The sequence below is a fragment of the Chiloscyllium punctatum genome, chromosome 14, assembly GCF_047496795.1.
Source record: "Chiloscyllium punctatum isolate Juve2018m chromosome 14, sChiPun1.3, whole genome shotgun sequence".
NCBI lineage: Eukaryota > Metazoa > Chordata > Chondrichthyes > Orectolobiformes > Hemiscylliidae > Chiloscyllium > Chiloscyllium punctatum.
Window position 1 is genome coordinate 38,101,993 of NC_092752.1, and position 15,323 is coordinate 38,117,315.

Genomic DNA, 15,323 nt, shown 5'->3' on the forward strand with positions numbered 1-15,323 from the left:
GATCCATCAGTTCATGTAAAATTATACTTAGGGTACAAGTAGAGTGCATAGTCTTGAAGCACAATGGCCAGAATTCATAGATGAAGTTCACTTGCTCCAGAGGTATATCATAACATGTCTAAATGTATTGATCAAAAATATTTGCACTTGGAATGCCATATAGTTTCTCTGTTATGCAAGAACAAATATTCAGGTCTCTCTCTTGGGCTTAGGCTAAAACCAAAACAGGATAGGGTATTGCATTATGTTAGTTATTAGAGAGTAACTGAAATTGCATCAAAAAAAGTACAACATACAGAGCAGGTAAAATGGGTCCCAAATAATATTAAATGAGCTACCTGTCAAATTCATTGAAGAGTGTCATTATCCTTCTAAAAAAAAACTAAATGACAGCTTAATATCTTTAAAACTCTTTTCAATCATTACCAAACCAGGTATTGTACAGTAGTCACACGTAGACAGGGTGGTGAAGAAAGCATTTGCCTTCACTATTTGAGTGTAGGAGTTGAGACGTCATGTTGAGGCTGTACAAGGACATTGGTAAGGCCACTTCTGGAATACTATGTACAGTTCTGATCACCCTGTATAGAAAGTATATTATTAAACTTGAGAAGGTGCAGAAAAGATGTACAAGGGTGTTAATGGGACTGATATGTTTAAGTTATAGCGAGAGGTTGAAGTAGGCTGGGGCTTTTTTCCCTGGAGCATCACAGGCTGAGGGGATGACCTTATAGTGGTTTATGAAATCATGAGGAGCAGGGATTGGCTGAATAGGCAAGGCCTTTTTGCAAGGATGGGGGACTCCAAAACTATAGGACATAGGTTTAAGATGAGAGGGGAAAGATTTAAAAAGGATCTGAGGAGTGGGTGGGCGTATGGACCCAGCTGCTAGAGGAAGGCAAGTACAATTACAAAATTTAAAAGGCATCTGGATGGGTATATGAATAGAAAGGGTTTAGGAGCTAATGGGACTCAGTCAAATTAGGATGTCTGGTCAGCACGGACAAGTTGGACCGAAAAGTCTGTTTCCGTGCCGTATGGCTCTATCAAAATACGATTCAGTCAGCACTTAATTTGTCTTGTTTAGTCTTTCTAATCCACAAATTGATTCAAGTCCAAATTCTAAAAGTACTTAGAACCTGATTGAATGAACTCAAGAACCTTTCAAAATTAAATTTTTGAAGCTGATTGCTTCGAAAGAACTCGTACTGCAACTTGTTCTCGATCAATTGACTGATGAACATTATCAGTAAACTGAGCATGATGTACAGTTGGAGGTGCAATTGATACAAATGCTAGCTGCCCAAGGACATGTGGAGGGAACATGCAGTGGTCTTGGAAAGCTCAATGTTTTTCGTAATGAGAAGATATTGCAGGGATATTGGGTGCAAAATAGTGAAAACATTATTATCTACATTGAATGAACAAAATCACATAGCTAAGACCGTGCAGAAGGAACCCATTCAACCCATCATGGCTACAACTGTTCTAATACCAACAGCCTATGTCCTATCTTTTCCCATATCCCTTTGTTAACTATGTTGATCCAAATAGCACAGCACAGATATAGAGTCATAGAGGTATTCAGCATGGTAACAGACCCTTCCGTCCAACTCGTCCATGCGTAAATTAATCTACTCCCATTTGCCAGCATTTAGCCCATATCCTTCTAAACCCTTCCTATTCATATACACATCCAGGTGTTTTTTCAATGTTGAAAATGTACCAGCCTGCACAACTTCCCCTGGCAGCTCATTCCATACACACACCACCCTTTCTATGAAAAAGTTGCCCTATAGATCCTTCTTAAATCTTTCCCCTCTCACCTTAAACCTATGCCCTCTAGTTTTGGATTCCACCGCTCCAGGGAAAAGACCATGTCTGTTTGCCCTGTCCATGCTCCTGATGATTTTATAACCTCTATAAGGTCATCCCTCAGCCTCTGAAGCTCAAGGGAAAATAGCCTCAAACTATTCAGCCTCTTTCTTTAGCTCAAACCTTCCAACCCTGGCAACATCCTTGGAAATCATTTCTGAACACTTTCAAGTTTCACAACATCCTTCCCATAGCAGGGAGACCAGGACAGTGTGCCGTACTCCAACAATGGCAAAACCAATGTCCTGTACAGCCATAACATGACCTCCCAATTCCTATAGTCAATGCACTGACCAATGAAGGCAAGCACACCAAAAGCCTTCTTCACTATCCTATTTACCTGTGACTCCACTTTCAAGGAGCTATGAACTGCACTCCAAGGTCTCTTTTTTTTTTCAGCAGCACTCTCCAGGACCTTATCATTAAGTGCACAAGTCCTGCCCTGCTTTGCCTTACCAAAATACAGTACTTCACATTTATCTGAATGAAACTCCATCTGCCACTCCTCGGCCTGATCAAGATGCTGTTGTACTCTGAAGGAACCTTCCTCGCTGTCCACTACATCTCCAATTTTGGTGTCATCTGCAAACTTACTAACCATAGCTCCTATGTTCACATCCAAATCATTTATATAAATAATGAAAGGCCGTGAACCCAGCACCAATCCTTGTGGCACACCGCTGGTCACAGTCTGAAAAGCAACCCTCCACCACCATCCTCTGCCTCCTACCTTTGAGCAAGTTCTGCATCGAAATGGGTAGTTCTTCCTGTATTCCATGTGATCACCTTGCTAACCAGTCTACCATAAGGAACCTTGTCAAATGCCTTACTGAATTCCATATAGATCATGACATACAGCATACAGAAACAGACCACTTAGTCCATGATAGCATTTATGGTCCATGCAAACCTCTTCTTATGTTTCCTGATCTAAATCAATCATATTAAACTTTTGTTTGATTCTCCCCTCAGTGTTTTTCTAGTTTCCTTTTAAATGCACCCAGGCTATTTGTTTCAACTACACCATGTATTACCAATTTCTACATTGTCAACATGCTTTGGGCAAAATGTTACTGTCACTTTATGTTCTGGATGTTTTTGTAAAGATATTTTAGATACAAGATTAGAAAACAGAGTACAGTACGGTCTAGCACAGAAACAGGCCCTTCAGCCCACCAAAACTTCACCAACACATAATTCCTTTCTGAACCTTTTGCATCCATGCAATCAGTATCCTTCTAATCCCCATCCATATATCAGTTAAGTTCTGTCTGTACCATACCATCAAATGTTCCTGGCCTATTTTAATATCAAAGAGCAGAAACCAACACATCCCATTCTAAAAGGTGAAAGAATTTGATCTAAAATTGTTTAATATATCATCACTTCTTCATCACACTACTCATTTGGCTATAAATTCTGTCTTATGATCTTATTCTCCACAACCACCTGAGGAAGAAGCAGCGCTTCGAAAACTAGTGTTTCGAAATAAATCTGTTGGACCATAACCTGGTGTTGTGTGATTTTTAACTATTTTAATAAAGGGCATTTTCGTCTGTCATTTCTTAAATAATCTAACATCTCTTTACCTCATTTTAGAAAACGATACCTGTTTACCATTATTGGTCAAATCACCTTCCCTAGTGTGATCACCTTGAAATATGATGAGCTATTTGAAAAAAAAACTGAAATGGCTGCCCCTGTTTGAAAGCGACTCATGCCAAAAGTACGACTGAGATTGTCACTGTGGAGTCAAGAGTAGAGTGGTGCTGGAAAAGCACAGCAGGTCACGCAGCATCCGAGGAGCTGGAAAAATCGACGTTCCGGGCAAAAGCCCTTCATTATCACTGTGGAGCCATATCATTCACATTTCCGAACTGACAGCCAGACTACTGCGACCACTAGGACACATAACAGCACACAAACCAACAGCCACTCTCAGACAACAACTCACCAGAACGAAGGACCCGATACCCAGCATGAGCAAAACTAATGTAGTGTACAAAATCCCATGCAAGGACTGTACAAAACACTACATAGGACAAACAGGAAGACAGCTAACGATCCGTATACACGAACACCAACTAGCCACGAAACGACACGACCAGCTGTCCTTAGTAGCCACACACACAGATGACAAGCAACATGAATTTGACTGGGACAACACTAATATTATAGGACAAGCCAAACAGAGAACAGCCAGGGAATTCCTAGAGGCATGGCACTCATCCACAGGTTCAATCAATAAGCACATCGACCTGGACCCAATATACCGGCCACTACAGCGGACAGCTCGAACTGACAATCGCAAGCGGCAGATACAAACCACTATAAATGCCGAAGAAAACATCACAGAAGCGCTTCACAGGAGGCTCCCAAGCACTGAGGATGTCACCTAGACAGGGGACGAAACGTCTGCAACACAAATTCCCAGCGCGACGAACAGAACCACAACAACGAGCACCCGAGCTACAAATCTTCTCACAAACTTTGAACATTCACATTTTCCAAGGTGGCAAAACTAGGCAGAGTGGTGCGGTGACTAAGACAGGTGCTTTAATTAGGTGACGCTCGGTAGCAGCCGGCTCCGACTGTCAGGTTGCAGTCAGCCAAAGAGCAAATGCTTCGCTCGGCGGTTGGTGCGGGGCAGACAGTGGCGCGAGCCTGGCGGCGGGCCGTTACTTTTGGAACGTGGGCCCATTGTCTCCGCACGCGGGAGATAACTGGAGGCGCTGGCGGGGCCCTCCTCAAGACCGCCAGAGCGGACCGCTTCGGGGCGGTCAGCGCCCACCTAGAACCCGGGCACTTTCCGCCAGAACTGGACGAGATCACATTTCAGAACCTGCTCCAGGGCAAGTAGTCAACTTTAACCTCCGAGTTTCCATATCATTTCAGCACAGCCCAGACAAAGCTGAGGGACATTCTGTTCGGTTAAGTGGTGCACAAACTTAGAAATGTGCAGATCCCCATTTGATGATTTGTTACGTGACCGAACAATGTGCTTGTTATTTCTTCATTCTGCGAAGTGTCACTCACTATTTCTTCATTTTAAAATGCCATCCAATTTGCTGTGTTGTTATAAGACCATAAGATGTAAAATCAGAATTAGGCATTCGGCCCATCAAGTTGCGACTAATATATATTTCGCAACCCCATTCTCCTGCTTTCGTCCTGTAACCCATGGTCCCTTTATTAATAAAGAATCTATCCAGCTCTTTCTTAAATATATATTAAACATATATATATATATATATATATGGCCGCCACAGCCCTCTGCAGCAATTAGTTCCACAGATCCATCATTGTCTTGCTGAAGAAATTCCTCCTCATCTCAGTTCTAAAGGGTAATCCCTTCATCTGATGCTGTGCCTGAGGTCCTAGTTGTTCCTACGCCTATTGGTGGAAACATCTCCACATACACAGCGTCCAGCCTCTCAGCATTCTGTTTGGACTGTTTTGGTACTCTGGGATGCATTCCACCAGCCCCCTCCCATCCTTCTAAACACCATAAAGCACAGACTCAGAGTACTAAACCACAGCTCATATGACCTTCATCCCCAGGGTCATTCTTGTAAACCTCCTCTGGAGACCCTCCAATGCCAGCACATCCTTCCCTAGGTACAGCCCCAAAAGTGCTCACTGTATTCCAAATGCAGTCTGACCAGAGCTTTATACATCTAGAGCTGTACATTTCTGCTCTTATATTCCAGGCCTCTTGAAATGAATGCTAACATTGCATTTGACTTTCTAGTTGCCAGTTTAACCTGCATGTTAACCTTAAGACAGTCTTGAACTAGTACTCCCAAGTCCCTTTGTGCTTCAGATTTCCAAAGCCTTTCCCTGTTTAGGAAATAGTCTTTGTCTGTATTCTTCCTCCCAAAATGCATAACCTAAACTCGTCCACATTGTATTCCATCTGCTACTGCTTTGCCCATTCAATGTTATGACTTGTACCCAGGCATTTTATTACTCTTCTCGATGAGATATCTCAAACTGTTGGCTACAGGGTGAGGAAGGATGAACTGACTCCACTTGGGTATTTGCGAGCCAACTTGGTTGTAACAAGGTTAATTTTTAAAAGGATTTCTAACCTTGTGGCTACCTCTCTCTGAGTACCAAATGAATTTATGTTGTAAAAAGAGCTAATGAAACCAGGCTTCTTTCATTTAACAAAAGAGTGGGCTTATTATTATGAATGCAATTAGAAGTAATATTGCAAAACACATAGATACAGATTAAAAATAAGAACTTGAGACAAAACATAAGTTTAAAAAACAAATTATTCTGTGATTATGAAGAGTAGATAGTTGAACGTGCGACTGTTGTCAGTAACATTGACACTGATTGTTGAACAGTTAGTTTTGAGATTATTGGCTGTGTAGGGTGATGGAAGGTCTTTCAGAAGTTGCTGTTGGGAAGCACTGAGTGACATGAACTTTTCCCTTTTCTGTACCTGTAATACAGGAGTGTTTAAGTGCTGTTCTCAGAGCTGTGACCTTCACAACACACAAGTCCACCCACAAAGATGTTGGGCCACTAACACATGCAGACCACGATTGAAGGTTATTTTAAGTTTTATCCCAGTGCACTCTTGACAGGAGTCTAAGAGAGAACATATCTTTCCTTTTAGATTATAAACTGGAATAAGGTAGTCGGGCCCTGTTATATAGGAAAGAAGTACCAGTGCAGGTTTCCTGTCTACAATTTGAAGGTCAAGTGGGATTGCATCATGTACACAACAAATGTTGCTTTTTGGAGCAGTGAGATGAATATTCTGAGTGTCAAAGTGGTATCAGGAGTATTTTAAGCTGTGGACAAACTACCTAATGATAGCCTTTGGATTGGTCCAGCTGCAGTTTGTTACAGATTTGTGAATGCAGTGCAATCAGACATACAGAGGCCTCGAAACAAAAAGCAACACAAGCCATTCCTTTCTGTGAGTGATTCAGACAAAAAAAGCTACAGATTTTAAAGAAAAAAGTCTAATGCAAGAAAAGATTGAGGTCAACCAAATAGCTAATGAATTCAAGATTGGTATTGGTCTGCAGACAACATTGTGTCATTATAAGTCATCAAAAATATCAAAAGAACTGTGAGAAATCATCCTACCCTGGTCTGGTTCTTGAACTGCAGAATTTGTTTTCCAAATATATTTTTTCTACCCACAATATTAGTGTCAGACCTTTTTTTGTCTTATTTGTGAATGAATATGTCTTTTGTTTAGGCCTTTAAACTATTATACTATATCAGTGATCCAGCTTTTGCCATTTGTTAAAGAATAATTTTACTTACAATAAATCATTACTTTCTGTTAATGATGAAACCTCGTGGCAAAGATTAGTGGAAAACGAGGGGATTGGGAAATCTTTAAAGGCCAACCGAAAGCTACGAATAAAGCTATAAAGAAAGGTAAGGTGGATTACAAAAGTAAACTAGCTCAGAGTATAAAAACAGATTGCAAATGTTTTTACAAATATATAAAACAAAAAAGATTGATAAGTTAAACATTAGTCTTTTAGAGAATGAGAAGGAGGATTTAATAACTGGAGATGAGGAAATGGCCAAGGTATTTTGTGTTGGTCTTCACATTGGAAGACAGCAATAACATGCCAATATTTGATAACAAAGAGGCTACGGCAGGTGAGGGTCTAGAAACAACCATTATCACTAAAGAGATTGTAAAGGGTAAGCTAATGAGGCTAAAGGTAGACAAGTCTCCTGGCCCTGGTGGACTGCATCCCAGAGTACTAAAAGAGATGTTGGGGGAAATAGCAAATGCGTTTGTGGTAATTTATCAAAATTTGCTGGAGTCTGAAGTTGTTCAGACACATTGGAAAATAGCATGTGTGACATCACTGTTTAAAAAAGGAGGTTGACAAAAGGCAGGTAAACTGGCTCATTAGCTTAAATCCTGTAGTGGGGAAAATGCTTGAATGTATAATCAAGGAGGAAATAATGAAACATCTGGGACAATTTTTATCCATCGAGCAGATGCACCATGGGTTCATGGAAGGCACGTCATGTTTAACTAATTAACTGGAATGTTTTGAGGACATTACGAGTGTGGTAGACAACGGGGAGCCAGTGGGTGTTGTGTATCTGGATTTCCAGCAGGCATTTGACAACATGCCGTATAAAAGGCTGCTCCATAAGACAAAGATGAATGGCATTACAGGTAATGTATTAGCATGGAGAGAAGATTTTTTTAACTAACAAAGAAAAGAGTCGGGGGGTAAATGGGTGCTTTTCTGGTTGGCAATCAGTGGCTAGTGGTGTGCCTCATGGATCAGTGTTAGGATCGCAATTGATTCCAAATTACGTAGACAACTTAGAGTTAGGGACTAAGTGTAGTGAGTCCAAATTTACAGATGACACAAAGATGATTGGATAGCAAAGTAAGCAGAGGACACTGAGAGTCTGCAGAGGGATAGAGATGGGTTTAGTGAGGGGAAAGGGTATGGCACATGGAGTACAATATTGGTAAATGGGAGGTGGTTCATTTTGGTAGGAATAACAGCAAAATGGACTATTATTTAAATAGTGAAAAATTTTGGAATGCTGCTGTGCAGAGGGACCAGGGTGCCCCTATGTATGAATCACAAAAAGTTGGTTTGCAAATGCAGGTAATTAAGAAGGTAAATGGAATATTGTCTTTCATTGCAAAAGGGATGGAATTTAAAACTAGGGAGGTTATATAGGGGGCTGGTGCTGCCACACCCGGAGTGCAGTATTGTGTACAGTTTTGGTCTCCTTATTTGAGAAAGGATGTACTGGCACTGGAAGGAATGCAGAGGAAGTTCACTAGGTTAAATCTGGAATTGACAGGACTGGCTTATGGGGAGATATTGAGTAGGCTGTGACTATATTGTTTGGAATTTAGAAGAATGAGGGGATCTAATAGAAACATGAAAAGCATGTAGGGAAAAGATAAGATAGAAGCAGGGAGGTTATTTCCGCTGTCGGGTGAATCTAGAACAAGGGGGAAATTGCCTCAAAATAAGGGTAGCATATTCAATAGACAATAGACAATAGATAATAGGTGCAAGAGTAGGCCATTCTGCCCTTCAATCTGCACCACCATTCAATATGATCATGGCTGATCATCCTTAATCCATATCCTGTTCCTGCCTTATCTCCATAACCCTTGATTCCACAATCCTTGAGAGCTTTATCCAACTCTTAAATGAATCCAGAGACTGGGCCTCCACTGCCCTCGGGGGCAGAGCATTCCACACAGCCGCCACTCTCTGGGTGAAGAAGTTTCTCCTCATCTCTGTCCTAAATTTTTAAGCTGTGTCCTCTGGTTCAGCACTCACCCATCAGAGGAAACATGTTTCCTGCCTCCAGAGTGTCCAATCCTTTAATAATCTTATATGTCTCAATCAGATCCCCTCTCAGTCTTCTAAACTCAAGGGTATACAAGCCCAGTCGCTCCAGTCTTTCAGTGTAAGGTAATCCCGCCATTCCAGAAATTGACCTCTTGAACCTACGCTGCACTCCCTCAATAGCCAGAATGTCTTTCCTCAAATTTGGAGACCAAAACTACATACAGTACTCCAGGAGTGGTCTCACCAGGGCCCTGTACAGCTGCAGAAGAACCTCTTTGCTTCTATACTCAATCCCTCTTGTTATGAAGGCCAGCATGCTATTAGCCTTCTTCATTACCTGCTGTACCTACATGCTTACCTTCATTGACTGGTGTACAAGAACACCCAGATCTCTCTGTACTACCCCTTTACCTAAATTGATTCCATTTAGGTAGTAATCTGCCTTCCTGTTCTTGCCACCAAAGTGGATAACCATACATTTATCCACATTAAACTGCATCTGCCATGCATCTGACCAATCGCCTAACTTGTCCAGGTCACCCTGTAATCTCCTAACATCCTCCTCACATTTCACCCTGCCACTCAGCTTAGTATCATCAGTAAATTTGCTAATGTTATTACTAATACCACCTTCTATATCATTAACATATATTGTAAAAAGCTGCGGTCCCAGCACTGATCCCTGCGGTACCCCACTGGTCACTGCCTGCCATTCTGAAATGGAGCCGTTTATCACTACTCTTTGTTTCCTATCAGCCAACCAACTTTCAATCCAAGTTAGTACTTTGCCCCCAATACCATGCGCCCTAATTTTGCTCACTAACCTCCTACGTGGGACTTTATCAAAAGTTTTCTGAAAGTCCAGGTGCACTACATCTACTGGATCTCCCTCATCCATCTTCAGAGTTACATTCTCAAAAAATTCCAGAAGATTAGTCAAGCATGATTTCCCCTTCGTTATTCCATGCTGGCTCTGACCTATCCAGTTACTACTATCCAGATGTGTCGTAATTTCATCCTTTATAATAGACTCCAGCGTCTTTCCCACCACTGAAGTCAGACTAACTGGTCTATAATCTCCTGCTTTCTCTCTCCCACCTTACTTAAAAAGTGGTATAACATTAGCCACCCTCCAATCCGCAGGAACTGATCCCAAATCTATCGAACTCTGGAAAATAATCACCAACGCATCCACGATTTCTCAAGTCACCTCCTTCAGTACCCTGGGATGTAGACCATCAGGCCCCGGGGACTTATCAACCTTCAGACCCAACAGTCTCTCCAACACTAATTCCTGGCAAATATACATTCCCTTCAGTTCATGTCCTTCAGCCTCAGGGAGATTGCTTGTGTCTTTCCCAGTGAACACAGATCTGAAGTACCAATTCAATACTTCTTCCATTTCTTTGTTCCCCATAATATATTCCCCTGTTTCTGTCTTCAAGGGCCCAATTTTAGTCTTAACCATTTTTTTGCTTTTCACATACCTAAAAAAACTTTTACTATCCTCCTTTATATTTTTAGCCAGTTTACCTTTGTACCTCATTTTTTCTCTGCGTATTTCCTTCTTAGTAATCCTCTGTTGTTCTTTAAAAGCTTCCCAGTCCTCCGTTTTCCAACTTATCTTTGCTATGTTATACTTTTTCTGTTTTAACTTTATATGTTTGTTAACTTCCCTCGTCAGCTATGGCCGCCCATGCCTCCTCCTAGGATCTTTCTTCCTTTTTGGAATGAACTGATCCTGCAACTTCTGCATTATACACAGAAATATTCGCCATTGTTCCTCCACTGTCATCCCTGCTAAGATATTGCACCATTGAACTTTGGCCAGCTCCTCCCTCATAGCTCCATAGTTCCCTTTATTCAACTGAAAAGTTGTCACTTCCGATTGTACCCTCTCCCTCTCAAATTGTAGATTGAAGCTTATTGTATTATGGTCACTACTTCCCAATGGCTCCTTCACTTCGAGGTCCCTGACCAATTCTGGTTCGTTGCACAATACCAGATCCAGAATTGTCTTCTCCCTGGTCGGCTTCAGCACCAGCTGTTCTAAGAATCCATCTCAGAGGCACTCCACAAAGTCTCTTTCTTGAGGTCCAATACCATCCTGATTCTCCCAGTCTACCTGCATGTTGAAATCCCCCATAACAACTGTAGTAACATCTTTGCGACAGGCCAATTTCAGCTCTTGATTTAACTTACATTTAACTTTACCCTTAGTATTTCTCAGCTCTATCCACACTGACTCTCCATCCCCTGATTCTAGGTCCCCCCGCACAAGGGACTGAATATCATCCCTTACCAACATGACCACCCCACCCCCTCTGCCCATCAGTCTGTCCTTACGATAGCACGTGTAGCCTTGAATATTCATTTCCCAGACCCTGTCCACTTGAAGCCACATCTCAGTTATCCCCACAATATTGTATCTGCCAATTTCCAAAAGAGCCTCAAGCTCATCCCAGAGGACTAGAAAATCGCTAATGTGACACCCCTGTTTAAAAAGGGAGTAAGATAAATGACAGAAAATTACAAACCTACTAGCCAAACCTCAGTCCTGGAATCCCTTGTGAAGGATGAGATTTCTGAATACTTGGAAGTATATGGTAAAATAGAGCAGAGTCAGCATGGTTTCATCAAAAAGAGGTCATGCCTGACCAATCTGCTAAAATTCTTTGGGGATATAACAAACAGGTTAGACCAAGCAGAGCCAATGGATTTTATCAACCTGGACTTCATGAAGCCCTTTGATAAGGTACCGCACAGGAGGCTACTGAGTAAAATAAAGGCCCATGATGTCAGAGGCAAGGTGCTAGCATGGATAGAAGCTTGGCTGTCAGGCAGTAAACAGAATAGGGATAAAAGGTTCTTCTCAGGATGGCAGCTGGTGACAAGTGGTGTTCCGCAAGGCTCAGTGTTGGGTCCACAACTTTTCACTTTGTACATTAGTAATCTAGATGGAGGAATTGAGGGCATTCTGGCTAGGTTTTCAGGTGATAAAAAAATAGATTAGATTAGATTACCCTGACTAATGCACCTAACACTACAGGCAATTTAGCATGGCCAATTCACCTAACCTGCACATGTTTGGACTGTGGGAAGAAACCGGAGGAAACCCACACAGACACTGGGTGAATGTGCAAACTCCACACAGACAGTTGCCCAAGGCGGGAATTGAACCCTGGTCCCTGGCACTGTGAGGCAGCAGTGCTAACCACTGAGCCACCGTGCCGCCCCATAGAGGAACAGGTAGCATTGAGGAGGTGGGAAGGCTGCAGAAGGATTTGGACAGGCTAGGAGAGTGGGCAAGTAAGTGGCAGATGGAGTACAACTTAGGAACGTGTGAGGTCATGCACTTTGGTACAAAAAAATAGAGGATGGACTATTTTCTAAATGGGGAGAAAGGTTTGTGAGAGGAGAAATGGGGAGAAAATTCAGAAATATGAAGTGCAAAGAGACTTAGGAGTTCTAGGCCAGGATTCTATCAAATGAAACTTGCAGGTTGAGTCAGTAGTTAGAAAGGCAAATGCAATGATGGCATTTATTTAGAGATTTCTTTTGACATTTCTAAGTCCACCTTTGCCTTGTTTTGCAGTAGATCTCTCAGTGGTGCATCTGACGTTTTGGACTGAACTTTTGGGAGTGCACAAACAGTTCCAAGAAGCTCATGATTTCTCATTTCTTTGTGGAAATGGGAAACTATGCTGTTGTCTCTCCTCTTTAAAATGGAAGTATCAAAAATAGTTGGTTAGCCCTACTGTGACATTGTAGCAAAAATACAAAGTAGTGGTGAACTGAAACTTACTAAATTAAAATAACATTGCATCCCAGCCCCTGCAGTGCCCACCGGTCTTTGAAAACCTCTGGCGTATTGTTCAGCACCTCGTGCTTCCTCGCCATGGACCCGATTGCAAATGTAACTTCAAAAAGGGAGCAGTCCAGCCCTCCATGACCCGCTGCCTGAAGCTGTTAATGGCCACTTTGGCCAGGCCCAGGAGAAAACCCATGAGAATAAGAGGGCCCTCTGATGTCTCTGCCCCTACCCCATGGAGTGTGCTTCGATCAGGAGTGTGAGGCCGAAGTGCAATCAAAAATTAAGGAGCCACATATTCAAAAAACTAAAATAAGGCTGCAAATGGGAACATGCAACATAAATGTGATTATACCATTTGCTTTAGGCCTTCAAAACTAAATGTGGTCGGCGCCTAGTGTGCTTACACAACGTTTGATTGCGTGGGATTGCTGTGTGCAGCAGTCTCCACCCCAGATCCCCAATGAAGAAGGAGAGGACCTCTTTGTGGAGAGCCCTCCAATGGGGATCTCCACCACTAGAGGGTAAAACATTATGCCAAGGTGTGTCTGAGTGGCAAGTATGCAGCAGCTGTCCATACAGTAAATGTTTCTTCAACCTCATAAACACCATATGCAATGACTTATCTCTTTTATCAATTAAAGTAAATGATAGAGCAAGAAAGGGAGCAAATAACTAAAGAAATAGGTTAAATTATGGGCAAACAAAATATATAAGGGTAGAAAGAGGAATAAAGAAAGGGAATAAATGAAGAAAGAAAATGACAAATTTTTTTTTAACAAAAACATACAGAATTAGAAAACATAACCCAGCTTTTTTTTTAAATTGCTGTATTGCTCATTTAGAATTTCATGGCTGTTTGAAAAGCAGATGTGCAAAATGTGCAAACATTTATGTCCAGTGGTATAGAACTAGTTGGTATAGTAATAGTAGAGAAAGCATTCATTGTTTGCAACAATGCACTGGTTTCTTTGAAGCAGAGGATTTAGTACATAATGAAATGTCAAAATCCATGTTTTTCATCTTTTTTCATCCTGGTAATCATGTCATATAATGCTAGTGAAGTTTCTGACTAATTTTTGTAATCAATCTCTCAATTAACCTACAGCAGATTCAAATGACAAGAAGAAAAACAGTGTTGGAGAACATTGAGACCTGTAATCCAAAGACATCTTTTTTTCCTACCTTGAGGTGTATAAAGTTATGTTTTGGGACAGTGTCTTTTGTTAAAAGTAAAATGATGCTGTGGGTGGGGTCCTGGGACCTGTTCTTAAATCTGCCTGACAGCAAGCCTCAGTGATTAAATCATTGGACTTTAAAGTGGGCCTAGCGAGTTACTTAAAAGGAGGTGAAAGTTGTTTAAACTTAGAGACATTAGCATGATCCTGCTTTAACCTCCAAAATCCCAGAAAGTGTTAAGAATGTTGGATTGTAAACACTTGTGTTCTGAACAGTCCATTTAGTTCCAAGGTTAAATTTGTTTTCTGAGAGGCAATTAATTAGCAACTAGAGCTGCATAAGAAGCCTACGTGATTGATGTTTCATAGTGATGGGTTTTAAGGTAGGAAGGATAGAGCAAAAAGCATTATGATACCAGGTTATAGGCTTTCTTGAAATATCACTGTACATCACAGGAGTCCACTGGGATGAGAGAGCGAAAAGTCTCAATGGTTCATCATTGCAATGTGGATGGAACCTTATGGACAGGTGGAAAAGCGGAAACTTGTGAGTTAAAATGAAGTTGGGTGACTCCCTAGTTAATGCTAGAAAGTGGATCTCCAGTAGTACTCTCACTGTGAAGGATATTCTGGGGTTCAGTGTTTACCAGACTAAGAAAATAAAAGAATGATTTATATTTGAACTGATTTTATCAGACATTAATGTCTACTTTAAAGGAAATTTAATGTATAGCTATGAAATATGTGAAATTTAAAATGTAAACACAAAATGCTGAAAATACTCCGCCGGCCAGGCAGCATCTGTGGAGACAGAAACTGAGTTAACACTTCAAGTTCATGATGTGCTCTATTCTCATGAAGGATCCCTGATCTGTACAAATACTGTCAGGCTTGCTGAGTTTTTCCAACACTTGCTGTTTCCTTTGCAGCAAAAGTAATCCCTTCTTCCAGCTCACTAAAAGCAGTCGGGCTTATTTTGAGCCTGTGGTTCCCCTCAAGCAACTTAGCAGCAACCGCCTGAGATCTGGTTTCGCGCAACAATAATCATAATTATTTTTTCAATAAAAATATTCAAGATAACATGAACAAGTTGTTGAGCAAAAAAAATGCTAAAACACTGAAACTGATGTT

The 15,323-nt window shown here is 41.4% G+C and overlaps 2 protein-coding genes across 6 annotated transcripts in view; one reads left to right on the top strand and one right to left on the bottom strand.

Moving 5' to 3' along the window:
- Window positions 1-4,519, bottom strand: part of afg2a (AFG2 AAA ATPase homolog A) — a 518,183-nt gene extending 513,664 nt beyond the window's left edge. Inside the window, exon 1 of one of the 2 annotated variants that reach the window (XM_072584192.1) lies at window positions 4,378-4,519. Coding sequence is in view for 1 of the 2 variants with exons in the window: in XM_072584188.1 (XP_072440289.1) it covers window positions 4,202-4,373 (172 nt within the window). In the remaining variant the exon portion in view is untranslated. The other variant, XM_072584188.1, reaches the window with a different exon arrangement.
- nudt6 (nudix (nucleoside diphosphate linked moiety X)-type motif 6) overlaps window positions 4,496-15,323 on the top strand; it is a 222,832-nt gene continuing 212,004 nt past the window's right edge. For 2 of the 4 annotated variants that reach the window (XM_072584197.1, XM_072584196.1), the window contains exon 1: window positions 4,496-4,727. In XM_072584197.1, coding sequence (XP_072440298.1) covers window positions 4,496-4,727 — 232 coding nt within the window. Of the gene's footprint in view, window positions 4,728-4,880; window positions 7,285-15,323 lie in introns of those variants that run through there. The other 2 variants (XM_072584198.1, XM_072584199.1) reach the window with 1 other exon arrangement.